Below are 14,787 nucleotides of genomic sequence, written 5' to 3'. Positions count from 1 at the left end.
ATATATATATATATATACCGGGTGGTGACTTGAACAACGCACCATAGGAATTTCAATAGTAATTTTTCATTTCTGATTATTGGCTTCCATAATTGTTTTAGAGATAAAGTCTATTTAGGTTTTTTTGTAGAGAACAAAATTACGAATTCATGCAAACTATAGATTTAATTTTTTGAACTTTGAGACCAAGAAATTGGGTAACTAAATTTTTGCGCTTTTAAGAAAATCAGTGGTGCCATGGCATTTTAAGATCAAACAAATAAAAGCTAACAGCAAATTGCATGGCATTACCGACTTGATAAAAGCGACAGTTTTTAATTTTCAAATTTTTACTGGTTCTGAATTTATAAAATAAAGTTTCAAGTTTCAGTTTCAAGGAAACAATAGTATGTACATATTCGTAATTTTTCTCTCTACAAGAAACCTAAATAGACTTTATTTCTAAAATAATTAGGGGAGCCAATAATCGGAAATTAAAAAATTACTATTGAAATTTCTATGGTGCCTTCGTCAAGCGTTTGCCAGAGACAGAGAGGCCTGAATTTACATTGGATTTTTGCAAAATTTGAACAGAATAGCTCCATGCGCTTGGCAATTATCGTATTCAGGGACAGACAGATAGACGGACAGACGGAATTTATACAAAATTTTTGTCAGTTGTTTAACATTTTATTTCCCATAGTAAGTCAGCATTCAGTTGTTGTTATTTCAGAAACGTGAGTAACGAAAAACAAATGAATTTTTTAAATGGCTGTGCACCTTTTCATATTAGGCTCATTTAGTAGAGATTAATACAAGAAAATGTTTCAAAATAACTTATTATAATCAAATTAATAACATTAATCTAGATATCTTACATCAAAATAAAACAACGCCTTGTAATAAGCCATTATTGTCACTTGATCCAGTCAGGGTGTTTGCAGGGCCGCATTTAGCCATTCAGCGCCCCTAGGCCTACAAACTAAAGAGCGCCCCCTACCTCCGCACTCTTATCGCACCCCATACACGTCCAGTTGTAAATAAATTATTCTTGATATTGTCAAAATTGTATTTGATTTGGATGGTGTATAGAATAACGAAAATATGAACTCCAAAATAGTACACAAACACAATACATTTATGATAGATAATATTCACAAATTCTGACCATTTATTAAAAACCAGAAATAATTACATCCTGGTTCATCATGTAGAAAAAACAAAGTAACAAGTACAACTGGTGCAAGCTATTGCCTCGGAACAAAGCGCCCCGCTGGACAAGTTCAATTATTCGCTAAAAGGGGAGTATGTTTGCATATGACCCTTGGCCGCCGGTGCCCGCAACGTAGCAGGAAGATGGTCTGCATGACCACGAGGATTGCGTTGCGCCCTATTACGCTTACGAATAAGTCAACGATTACGGACACGATAAGCGACGCTAGCAAATTGAACTTTACCTAAAGCGCATTCTTTCTTTTGTACCCCTTCCAATTTAGCGCCCCCTAAAAATTTGCGCCCTAGGCCTGGGCCTAGTTGGCCTAATGGGAAATGCGGTACTGGGTGTTTGCCCTATTTCGTTTGGATCTTTGTTGTTGCCATTCAGTGAAATTAGTAACCTCCAGGGGAGATAAGATGTTGGTATTAGCAGTAGTTTTGGTAACCGATAGATCACTATTAATATGAATTATCTTGTTTATCGTATACCTACTTGCGATTGTGTAAGTTTATACATTTAATTCGGCCGGATTTTCCAAAGTACTACGAACGTCCTTGGTGGCCGGTACAACTAATTTATGTTGAGCTCGATTTTGAGATTGGCTTTATCACTTTTTGCGTTGTTCGCTTTCTTTATGCGTGAAGATTTTACCTAAATTTAACAGCTCCAGTTGTTTCGATATTATTTTGTTGCTTAATTGCGATAAGTTGGCATTACGGTTTTAAGAAATTTTTATTGAAAGTTTCAAAAGCCTCGTGAACAGATTAAAACCCGAACGTGGGTATCACTTTCATTTATCTTGGTTGATTTACTCTTATTTTCCGGCTTGTTTACATTTGAGATAAGGATGCTTGCAAGTTGCAGACCTTATACCCAATTGTTAATTTGATCGGATTTGTTTAATTCATCAAACCAACGATCAAACATATCGAGGGAAATTTCAGCACTCGGTAAAATATAGGCTTTCACAAACACCCCGATAGATGATTGAATCTTCACATCTTTTGACTTTTTTTGAACACACTTCAATGGGGAGAGATATATTTCAGAAGTACTTGACAATTATTTCATCGTAGGTAAATGTTCAGAAGTTAACAACCTTTGAATAAACACGAGTACTTACTTTGGTTTCCGAATGTAATTCTTTTTGTAATATTCATTAATTATTGTCAATGACCAGTAAGTTGTTCCTGAATTAAAAAAAATTAAGTAAAAATAGTAAATTATCGGTGAAATCAATAAATCATTAGCGACTTATGAAGATAATTGCTGTACATGGCATTATCATTCATTGTGACGTTATAAGATTGTGCAAATTCCTATAAAATTTGTAAACGGTTTTTCCCGATAACTGTACGCAATATGTATATACCTTCAGCCGGGAGCGAACGAAGTAAATAACTGACCAGTTTATGTCATTTTTGGAAAAACCGTGGTGGATTAGTTAATTATCATCACCAGATGTACAAAAACCGTTACCTAATAGTTCAATAATAAATTTTGTCAAATAATTACAAACTGATAACGGTGGTTGCTTAGAACAAAAAAGATATACACTACAAGTGTCTTATGGCACCGATGTTTATTTTCCCCTGAGATGGTATTATTCCAAGCGTACTGCCTGGTCTTGTTAAGGAGTAGCGTACCACTCACAAGCAAAAATTAAATTTTTTGTTTGGGAAAGAAAACGACTCTTTCTTATTAATGACACTTTCCAACCACTTCAGTTCCAGCAGAAAGTATGAGTGTAGTACTAGTACCTATAGGAAAACCCACTTAACAAAAAAATGAGTCTTCTTGTTATACGCTTAGTATATTATATACCATAACGCAGATTGGTATTCACTAGCAGGTAACATTTAAAACAGCATAACAAAAATAAAAACCAGTTGCTGCTGCCTATAGCCTCCGGTAGGCGTAGTACATTGCATTTTTACAAGGTGATCTTGTGTCGAAGTCCAATTATATTCAAGTAAAAACTTTGTTAAACAATGTAAGTGTTATTTATACCATTTATAATAATAATGTAATGAGTACCTACCTTTCAGGCACGGTATGAATTTATCGATTGTATCGTGCTGTTTATTGCTCCTTGGTTGGAAACAATGCGCAGGTGCTACTAACGGGGATGATGTAAGTCATAACTCGACCTCAAATGGGAATGATCAAGGTTTTGGAGATTGCGAGTGCGTGCCATATTTTAAGTGCAACGGTCCCACGCGGAACACAGGGTATGTTCATTTTGAATCAAATTTGAAAATACAATAATATACAATATGCAATAATTTATTCCCTGCGAAAATAATGAAATACTTGCATCCAGAGTTCTATTCCTCTCTAATTTTGCTAGCTGAACACACTATTTAAACCTTGTATGTACCTATAGGATAATTAGCCTGTGTGTGCAGTTTGTTTGGACAATTTTAACTTGACGCTATTTTAATCTCGTAGGCAATATTCACCGATGTTAAAAAGAGGAAAAGGTGTAACATAAGCATGTCGCTGAAGGTAACTGGGGTTCGGATTCGGATTCACAATTATTACAGTTGGCCAGTTAAGTTATACTAAATTATAAATTTATAAAAAAAAGAGAGTAAAAATCAGTAAAATGCATATATAAGCATAATGAGAACAATACAAATTAACTATGACGAACATGCCAAAATCTATTACTAAACAACAAAAATTATCAAACTACCCCTTATAAGTAAAAACTATAATCGTTATTCCTTTATAATTAATTTAGTAACAGGCCACAAAAATCATGATAAACATAACAACCACTTTTGCAAAAAGAATTCGAATGTTAGGGACGAACCACTCTTCAGCCATAGGGGTAGAATTACGACTTTTTTGGAACAGGATGGAAAAATTTATAAAATCATGCAAAAAATAACAAATGCTTCTATCAAGGCACATAGTTCAAATTCAGAGGCTAAAGGGACGAATCTATTCTCCAAAGATAGAGGTAAAATTATAACTTCTGCAATTTTTCATAAAATCATGTAGAAGATAAGAAACAATTACTTTAAAAAAAGTGTATTTAAGTCAAGCCAGCAGACAGAATAGACATTAAAAATATCAACGGAAAAATGTTTACCTATCGAAGTTGATGCATGATAGTATATTAAGGGACAAGTGTATAATCAAATCTTTAAAGCACGGGAAACTAGTTCAAGGGCACGACGCGAAGCGGAGTGCCTTTTGCAATTTAATTTAAAAATAAACGTGTAAACAAATATGGAAAACGTGCTTCTGGGTATGGCTATAGCATGTGCAAAACCAAATTTCATTTAAATACCTTCAGAAATAAGAAAGTTTGCAATTCGGTTTATGCGAGATGCGAAGAGGGCACTGTGAATGCTGATCGATTAGGCTCAACTTTTGGAATTGCGTTTTAGATGGCTAAAGCTATACGCATATTGAATTTCATGCATTTCGGTTCATAACTAACGGAGATGTCAAAAGGGCCTTCCTTATTTTTTGGCCTACATTGCCAATTCACGAACTCCGATCTACAAATTTGATAAAGAATTCACCTGCCAAATTTCATCGTAATCCGGTCCATTCGTTTACGAGACATCGTGCTAACGGACGGGCGGACGGACAGACAGACGGACCGACACCGCAAAATTAAAAACTCGCTAGGAGCTCGTTAATAAAGGAAATACAATGAAATCGTATTGACGTTATAAGGTCGATTCGCATTTTACGGAACGTCAACGTTACGTCACGGACCGGCAACGTCACGTAAATCTTGCTGCCAATTCACACTTTACGTTAATAGTTTGTTAGGATGGTTGCGATTGGATTTTTTATTCTGGACCATCTGTTCTTATCATGCTCAGATTAAATAAAACATTAGCATTAGCGTCACGTCAAAGAAACATTTGAAACTTATCTCGACGGTTCGTGACGTTGACGGTGCGTTCCGTTACGTCTATATGTGAATGCTATTATAAGAAATCATACAATAGTTTCACGTGACGTTGCCGGTCCGTGACGTGACGTTGACGTTCCGAGCCCGTTCCTATCAGGGTAGGACCCTGTGTAGCCTAAATTGCTTCAACCTCCTCGGATCCAGATAACTGTCGCCAAGGAGCTGATGTCTGTTTTTGATCAACACGTCACAGTAACAGACCACATGGGCTCTCCTAGAAATTCAATATGGTGCAAGTGATCGTTGACTATCTAGTGTCCCGTGAGAACACCAGTGATTTTCCTAATCTGATTTCTGTTCAGTTTTCGAAGCTTAGAAGACCCAGATTTATCAAGGCGCTATGGTGACCAATGGTGAAGCTGATATCAGCTCTCAATCGATCACCATATACAGAGTGGCGGAAAAGTATTAAATCAGCGAGCCTTAACCATTCGTTATATTGAAAAAGTGTGAGATGAAAGTTGTTTGATACTATATTATGCATGTTTTGACATTTGACGTACACGGATATTTTTTCGAATGACGTCATTTCAAGTTATGTTATGTTTTACATACGCATTGCTCAATGGTTTGATTTAATTACATTAAAACTAAAATATCTTGAAATCTGAGAATTTGAGAGTGTTAAAACCCTATACCATTTTGAAGCACCTCGTCTAGAGGATCATAAAAAAACTAAAAAAATACAGGGTGTTCAATTTAAAAAATGACAACTTGAAATGAAACTTTCATCTCACACTTTTTTCAATATAACGAATGGTTAAAGCTGTAGCTTACTGATTCCATACTTTTCCGCCACTCTGTATATCCATGCCTGTTTCCTTTCCCTTAGGGACCTGTCTGAAAACCACACGATCCCTTCAGGTTTAAGGCGATCTGAGTTCATCCACTGCCCCCTGTCCGAGAGAGGGCCTTTATAACCTCTTGGTCATAGTAAGACCGTTCCAGATCCGCCCGTGCCCAGGGCTGCCTCGATCCTTCCACTCGTTCCAATCCTTTGGCCATATAGAAGCACATACAAGTGCACCGTACAGTTTTATTAGCTTTATCATTACAGTGTAAAGCCATATATACTAGTCGAGGATACAAACCCCATGTACACCCAAAAGCCCTTCTCCAACCCGTTACAAATATACTTGCAGACGTTATAATTATACCCCTAGTGTAGATTCGCCCCTCTAACCTCTGAATCCGCAATATCTGCCTTGACAGAAATGTTTCTTATTTTTTGTATTATGTTATACAAGATTTTCCATCCTGTTACAAATATAATTGCAGAAGTTGTAATTCTACCCGTATCGTAGAAGGATGGTTCGTCCCTAATATCTTTTCGGAGAAGTGGTTGTTATGTTTATCATGAATTTTTCTGACCTGTTACTAAAGTACTTATAAACCACGAATAACGATAAGCCTCGGATTAAGTTATACAGGCTGTTTCACACAAATTGTTACCTAAAAATATTCAGAATCCCATTTATAATTTAAAGCCGAAAATTTGCACACCAACATAGTTTTTCATGATCTATAGACAGAAAATATTATCGTAATTGTTTAACTTCCGGTTTTACCGGATGTGGATAGCAATTTTCTTATTTTAAATAGAACACCTTGTATTTTATTGCATTTTCGAAATTTAAATAAAAATCTGCCTCGTTTGTTACCACATTTCCCTATATCCAGCAAAATCAACACTACGGACTTGACGCTACATAAGAATGATTTAAATGTTGATGGTCCTTCTACAGGGCGTTTTAAAACAAGTAACCAATTTTCATAACTTCAACTTCAAATCATCGATCAGTTATTTTTACATTCCCTATACCTATCGGTTATGATTTTCGTTTTATTTTAGATTTTATAAAATTGTGACTTATTGTCCATGTACAATTTTTTCCGACATTTGATAGTACAAAAAAAATACAGCAAGTTTCATTTCAAAAAATCAACTTTTTAAGGTTTGAAATAATTAAAATTGGCCTTTAGTTTTAAAACACCCTGTAAAAGGGCGATCAAAATTTAAATCATTGCCGTATAGCATCACGGTAGTATTGTTGATTTTGCAAGACCGTTTGACGTTCAAGTCAACGGAATCATAGGTACAGGGCCCTAAAGAAAAGTACTCAAACATTTTGAAAAATCTTGATAACTTGAAAACCTTTGCTGCTGGGTACCTATAGATAAGGAAATGTGGAATCAAACGTCGCAGATTTTCATGTAGATTTCGAAAATGCATTAAGATACAGGGTGTTCTATTTCAAATAAGTAACATCTGGTAAAACTGGAAGTGAAACGATCATGATAATATTTTCTTTTTCTTTTAATAAATCATGTTGGTATGCAAATTTTCAGATTTCAATTATTTATGGGAGTTCGAATACTTTTAGGCAACGTTTGCGTGTAACAGCCTGTATAGGTACTTATAGTAGGTAGTTACTTATCAGGGGTAGTTGTTAATTTTTGTTGTTTAGTAACGTTTTTGCATGCTCATAGTAGTTAATTTGGATTGTTTTCATTACGCTTGTATGCATTTTACAGCTTTTTTGAATAAATTCATAATTTGGTATAGTATAATTTAGCCGATCAACTGTAATAATTGTGAATCCGAATCCGAATCCCAAGCTAACTTCAGTGACTCGTACATAAGTTTGTCACAGCAAAAGCAATAGAAGTAGGTATGTGTACAAAAAAATTCTTCGTACAACTCCCCAATGCAACCTTTTAAAGGACCACATTAAAGCATTCTTTTACTAATGAAATTATGAATTATTCGTAAACATTAAAATCTTCAGAAAAGAGATAAAAATGTTGATCGCGAACTGGTTTATAGCTCGGTAATAGACGACACCAACGTCATCCGCAAACTTGTGAAAATAAGAATAACAACATCACAAATAAATTTTTGGTTTTTTGTTGAACAAAGTTTCATTGTTCCTTTTTTTTTTGCATGTGTGCTCATATTGACTTCAGATATTTCAAGAGAATAAGTATCAATTTCCAAATTTTGAGTGAATCTGTTAATAGGATACGTAGAATTTTCAGCCTTAGTTTTTAATTAAGGGCATTGGAATGTTGAGGTTTGAATCCTTAAAACATTCTCGTTCACAATTAAGTAGTTTATTTTGAAAATCCGATATTTCGCACGCTAATGTAGTCGTCGAAAAGAAAAACAATAGGTAAAGATAAAAACACCATGTGTTTTTATTTTCGGCGAAGTGTCCCTTTAACATTTGGTTCTATTGAAGAAGCGTCCTAAATATCTGATTTTCCAAATAAAGCAATCATTGTGAACGTATCTTTTTTTGTTTAGGCTTACAAACCTCAACGTCTCAATACCATTAATGCTATTTAACTAGTATTTTCCGGTTTGACCAGAAGTGACTATAGATTTCAAAATGTTAATGACTGGTATATTTTTACATTTTTGGATTCTATAGATAATTTTACACCTGATTTTTAGTTTTTGATAATTTATACGAGGTTGATCAACAAATTACTTAATAATTAACCGACATGCTAACAACAAATAATCAGCAAAATTATTTTTATTTATAGACTAGCAATTTGAAAGATATATACAGGGCGACCTGGTATAAATTACCTAAAGCAATATATCAAATGTAAAATTGCCTGTAGAATCCAAAAATGTAAAATTATTCGGAGCGCGCCATTTAAATTTCGAAATTTAGTGACTGAGGGTAAACTACCGTGTTACAAGAGAAGTTTAAATAACAAGCGCCATAATATCAAGCCAACGTTACCAGTTTGATTCATTTTTAACGCTCTTTAATGTTTCTCTATCGCGATGTTATAAATGCAGACCAGAACTTAAAAAAATGCATTTATATGTATTCTTTTTTTGCACATATCGTCCTACTCAACTACTCGCCGCGCAAAATTCAAAGAGAGACCAATGTAGGCAAATTTTGATTTTAATATTTTTAAACTTAAAAATATTCCTTCAATTGTAATTAAAAAGAAAATGACAAGGTCTTATTAAACAATTTCGATGTAACCTATTCTATTCTTCTGCCCATATGAATTTATGTAAAACGTCAAAGACTGAAAATAATTTGTTCAACTATTCACATTTTTAGGTGCGATGATTTTTTATCCGTTTGCTGTGAATCCAAGACCCAGTTTCAAGATGAAATCATTCCAAAAAAACATGATCGCGGATGCGGAAGGAGAAATCCCAATGGACTAGGGTTCTCTTCAAACGGTGACGCAGACCACGCACAATTTGGAGAATTTCCTTGGATGATGGCACTACTGGGCAGAGAGACAACGGAAGGTAATCTCAATGAGTCGTGGAGCTATCAATGCGGAGCTTCTCTTATACACCGCCAAGTTGTGTTAACTGCTGCGCATTGCATCTCTGGGAAATACATGATGTATAAAATACGTGCTGGAGAATGGGACACTAGAACCGAAAATGAATTCTATCCACGTCAAGAAAGGACCGTGAAAACTGCCATATTACATCCGGAGTACAGTAGTAGATCATTAACTCACGACTTCGCGCTTTTAATTTTAGAGTCGCCGGTAAAAATACAAAATAACATTGATGTTGTTTGTTTACCAGCTAAAGAAGAAATTATTGATAATATTACTTGTTACGCAACTGGTTGGGGAAGGGATAACTTTGGGAAAGAAGGAGACTACGATGTACTTTTAAAAAAATTGGAAGCTCCAATTCTGGACGGGACTACCTGTGAGTCGTGTCTTAGACATTCTCGTTTAGGCAGCCGTTTCAAGTTGCACGAATCATTTCTTTGCACTGGTGGCCAACCAGACATAGACATATGCAAAGCGGATGGTGGCAGTCCTCTAGTGTGTCCAATAAAAGGGAAATTAAATAAATACTATCAAGCCGGAATTATCTCTTGGGCTTTAAACTGTGTGGGAGTACCCGGAGTGTACGCTAATGTCATAAAGGCGCTTGATTGGATTGATAAAACTATGACCGACAATGGATTCGAAACTTCCTCATACAAATATTAAGTTTGAAGGCATTTTTTTTATTTGAGTAAAGCTTTAGATTGATTATAAATTTTGTAAATAAAACCTAACAAAAGCATTGTTTTATATTTTTTCGTCGTCGATGAAACCTCACAACATTAGAAAAAGATGCAATTATTGATTCTAATCGAAACGATCTCAGTATACCTACTTTACTAGACAAACCCTTAAACTGCAAGTTCTTGATCCTTTTCAATTATAGGCATAAGTATTTTCCTAATTCCTTTTATTAACGTTTCAGGTGCATATCCATAACATTTTTAAACCAAAAATAGCTGATAAGCAAGTAGTCGAAGACATAAACATATTTATTGTAGGCGGTCGAACGGAGATAGATCCGGCGAGATGTGAAGAAATGCAAGGAGATTTAAAGAAATCCGAATCCTAGTGGACTGTAGATCCGTGATATCCAACTTATCCAAGCGCCTTCCAAGACAAGCGCGAGACCTGCCCGCAGCCAATTCTTCTGTCATCCCTACTTATGGAACGAAAGAGTTGCTACTAAATATTGGTCTTCAGCGAAATTTTAGCTAGTACTTCACTATTGCTGATGCCCAATATGGACATCCCGGCTTCATTTTTTATTTCTGATCTAGAAAGTACCTACATTAAAAATGAAAAGCCCATGTATCTTCAATTTTTATTTGCGAGTAAAATATACCCAAAATAAATTATTGAAAAGCTGTGTTTTTAGTCCGAATTTGAAACGCTTCAGTCTAAATACGTCACAAACCTACAACCAATCACGTAGAAGTGAGCCGGCAACCTTGTGCCAGGGTCTGACGTGCGAAAGTTTGTGTTTTCATCCCCAGTTGAGGGCAACAAGCACCCGAGGGATTAGGACACACTCCTAGTCCTGTGTCCCTTGTTCAACTAATCGTTCGAGGTCGGCCTCGGCATGAGAATGTAGTGCGTGAGGCACTGGACGGGCCTTTCGAAATATAGGCACAGCATTGGGTTTGCCTTCCCAATTCCCGACGCGAAAACTTGCGGGAATTGGGCTTGTAGCTTCGAAGATTCTTCCTTGGTTAAGTGATGCACTGGAAGTTGCACCTGAAGTGGCTGAATCCATTCACGTCCCATAATAGAAGCGCACGACCCCGTGACAATGTAGATCGGTAGTTCATAGGAATTGTTGTTGCAGACAACAGGCACCGTTGCAGTTCCTACAGGAATGTTCGCTTTGCTTATATAGCTTACACCCCTCTGTTTCTCAAAAGAAAAAGAATGCGTCACATCGTTACCACCATAAATACAAACGGTCACATCCACTTTCGCTTCTTATCGCTGATGACTAATCTTTTATGGCGCCTCCATGTCTATCGGGACTTCTAAAATATTACTTTTCCACTTTTAAAACAAATGGAGAGAAATTATTGTACTCACAGTTCAGACAGTATATAATATATAAGTACGTAGGTACCTATACAGGGTTTCCGGGATGGAAATGTATAAAAATTTCAAACGAGTAAATAAAAAATCTGAAAATTTCGTCATCAAGGTAACGGGTCATAAAAATTGCATTTTATATGGTTTAGAACTTTTATACACTGGGGAGTTTTGGTGGGTGCTGATAACCCCAAAATTTTTAAATTGCAGCCCTTGTCCAGTTGCACCAGATACACATTCTCGATCTTACGGGAATGTGTTTCATCAAAATAAGGTGAAACGCGGCCTACAAAAACTTTATACTTCTCCCTGGTTAGGTCGCATCTGGACTATTGCTGCACGATCTGGTCACCATACTATTCAACTCATATTAACGACAATGCCGAACGCTATACATCCGAGATAGCCTTCTAAACCGCATGCATGGTTGACGAGATCAACAGAATACCGAATTCTTCGGACTGTCATTAGCCGCCTTCAAACGTACTGGAAATCACTGTTGATCTAATATACAAGTTTTTCATTATCTCTCCTACACGTCGGTTTCTTATTAACGACAACGGACGTCTTTAGATACTGATTCGCTTTCTTCGCTTCTGCACCACCAAGTTTTTATATCAATCCCAAGTACAATCAATATAATATGCCACGTTGCATTTGGCACAATCCAAAGATGTCCTCTTGCTCTCCTGCTAAAATCGAATTCTTTTTTGATCTCCAGCCCTATATACCTTAGAATTTTGCTCATTTAGTTGTAAACCATTTCCATTTTCTGTCTTTTTCGTTCTTGGAATAACCAGTTGTCCTGCTTTGTGCAAGGAAATATTACATGACATGACAGGGAATCTAAATACTGAAAACAGAAGTGAAGTTGTTACGATTATTTTGATGCTGATGGTGTTTGATTTGATTGTACAATCTTAAATATTTTTGAGTTCAAATTTTATGTTTCTGCGCAATCGCATTTTTGTCATGGCTTGATTCCGTGGGGGAAATTGATTATAACGAACAAATTGTTCGTTGTTACTTTAAAAACACTCACATTTACATGCGAGTTTGCGAATTTTTTTGATCTGTGATTGAGAAGCACGAACCCTCAAGAAAAATTACAGAAGTGTTTAGCTGAATTTTTGGAAAATGTGGAGAAATTCCAAATCATATACAGTTGTAAAGTCGGCAATAGTTTGACAATGGGCATTGTCATCATCTATATTCTATAGGGTACCATAAATTTAAATACGTGATGATTGTATTAACCCTGTAAAATTTGTTATTGAGAAGTATGTTATAATATTGGATAAAGAAAATAAATATAAAATTGGCTAGCTTGAGTCATGGTTTTACCCACACTCACCGCGGCTACTACAGAGGTCACAAATAGTTATTTGTTTCATTAGTACAAAAAATGTCAGTTTTCGGGACGAGGAAGATAGTTGCTGGACGACGCGTCAGCGGAGTCCAGCAACCTTCCGAGTCCCGAAAACGCATTTTTTGTACGAATAAAACATAAAATTTTTTCTCCAACCCCCTTTACTTCAAATTATATTCGAATTTAGATTCAGTCAGTTTCACTACTAGTATAAGAATTTCTGCTTTCTTGTCCTCACGTGTCATGCCATTCTAGTTTTTAGGTGAACTTATAACCTATTCGTTCTTACTTCTCATCTCTCGCGACTTTGTAGGGAGCAAATCTTGAGGTAGCATGTTCTGCCGTTTCTATAGTCTCTGGCGGAGTGCAATCCATGTCGCTATCAGTTTCAGTCATTTCTATTGTATACACAATTAATATTGTTATATTTTGTATTGAAATAAAGAACTTACCATACAGTTTTTTAATTAAAATTAATTGCAATTAACTTTTTCAAATTTTGAATTCAAAACGACAGATAATAGTGCAATGGGTCTGAAGTAGATGGCGTTACGCGCGACGCCGGGTTGTATACGTATTAAAATTACGTTCACCGAATATGTAAATTACGACGTTACACATGGTTTAAATAAAAATAGCGAGCGTAAATCATTTTCAATACATGTACATACGTATAGGTAACATCATTATTTGCATTGAATATGCAAAAATATTTGATTTGTATGTATAGAAATATCTTACAACCTGCAATGTAAAACGATGTCAATGTGACATATCTCCGTGATTGTAATTTTTCAATTGGCCAACTTTCAAGGTCAATTTCTTTTTGGTACTAGGACCAAAAGTATCCACTTTTTGTACAGTTGCCATGGTGAAAGCGATTAATCCGCAAAACGTCAATTTTACGTACCGAACACTGTCACAAAATAGCGTCTTATTCAGGTGGTTGGAGAAAAAATTATTTATTATCAACTGTAAAAATATTCGAACGTGCGGTATTCCCCGTATTCGGTATAAGAAACCAGTATGTCAAGTAGCAAACATTGAAAACCATTAGTTGATTGCTGCCTGCATCAGATACAGGAAATACCTACTAGTTGGGTATTTTATCTGTGCTACTAGTTATATTTCTTCACCTAGCAATGTAAGTATTATGCTCATTTTCATAAATACTATTTATAAATGCCTTCTAGGCTCGTGATGAATTTATCGATATTATCATACTGCTTATTAGTCTTTGGGTTAGGGCAATCGGTAGCTAACGGAGATTTGGAAGATATACTTGCTGAGGTCTTTAATCCAAAAAATGAAAGTACCCATGCAACAAATTATAATTCAAACAAGAGCACTGATTGTGAATGCGTGCCATATTATAGCTGCGCCGATTCCACACTTAATATAAGGTAAGAGACTCATTTCCTTTCCTACTATCTATTTTTCACTCAACGCTACTACTAATTAATTGCTGGCTGCTGCAAACCTTGCTGCAAACAATACGGTGTTTGGTTTAATGTATGTTACTTTTGAGAAGCATGTAACGTATGATTTGTCATGTCTTGCCGTCAGCTTTGAATTTATTCCCGTTCCTAACCCGTAAAAGTCATATCTTTACAACACGGGATAAACAAGTATAAATTTCGAGATAAATTTAATATACGGCAAAGCAAATAATGCAATATGCTGATCACTCTCGTTATTCTATACGATCAATCGTTATCGCAGATTAACGATCAAAGGTTATGATGACCACAACGACTATCGATAACGCGATATGCTTATAATATTTTAACGGTATCGTAATATTGCCCGGTAGCGTATTGGCATTCTGTACTATTATTCAGAGCAGCTCTGGTCTGATTCGCAGTATACTATGGC

At 35.7% G+C, this 14,787-nt stretch overlaps 1 protein-coding gene across 1 annotated transcript; it reads left to right on the top strand.

Moving 5' to 3' along the window:
- Positions 1-3,004: 3,004 nt before the first annotated feature.
- LOC116182315 (phenoloxidase-activating factor 2-like) lies at positions 3,005-10,172 on the top strand. The gene is made up of 3 exons (XM_031502837.1): positions 3,005-3,188; positions 3,244-3,426; positions 9,230-10,172. Coding segments are annotated over exons 1-3 (1,092 nt in total). The 5' UTR covers positions 3,005-3,186; the 3' UTR covers positions 10,137-10,172.
- Positions 10,173-14,787: the final 4,615 nt, after the last annotated feature.

This window comes from Photinus pyralis, unplaced genomic scaffold (genome assembly GCF_008802855.1).
Source record: "Photinus pyralis isolate 1611_PpyrPB1 unplaced genomic scaffold, Ppyr1.3 Ppyr1.4_unclustered_Scaffold4645, whole genome shotgun sequence".
Classification (NCBI taxonomy): domain Eukaryota; kingdom Metazoa; phylum Arthropoda; class Insecta; order Coleoptera; family Lampyridae; genus Photinus; species Photinus pyralis.
Note: the sequence above shows the minus strand (reverse complement) of the source record. Positions and strands in the feature narration are given on the sequence as shown.

Coding starts and splice junctions, on each gene's coding strand:
- LOC116182315 (XM_031502837.1), top strand. Junction 3,427..9,229: donor GGTCCCACGCGGAACACAGG/GTATGTTCATTT, acceptor TCACATTTTTAG/GTGCGATGATTTTTTATCCG.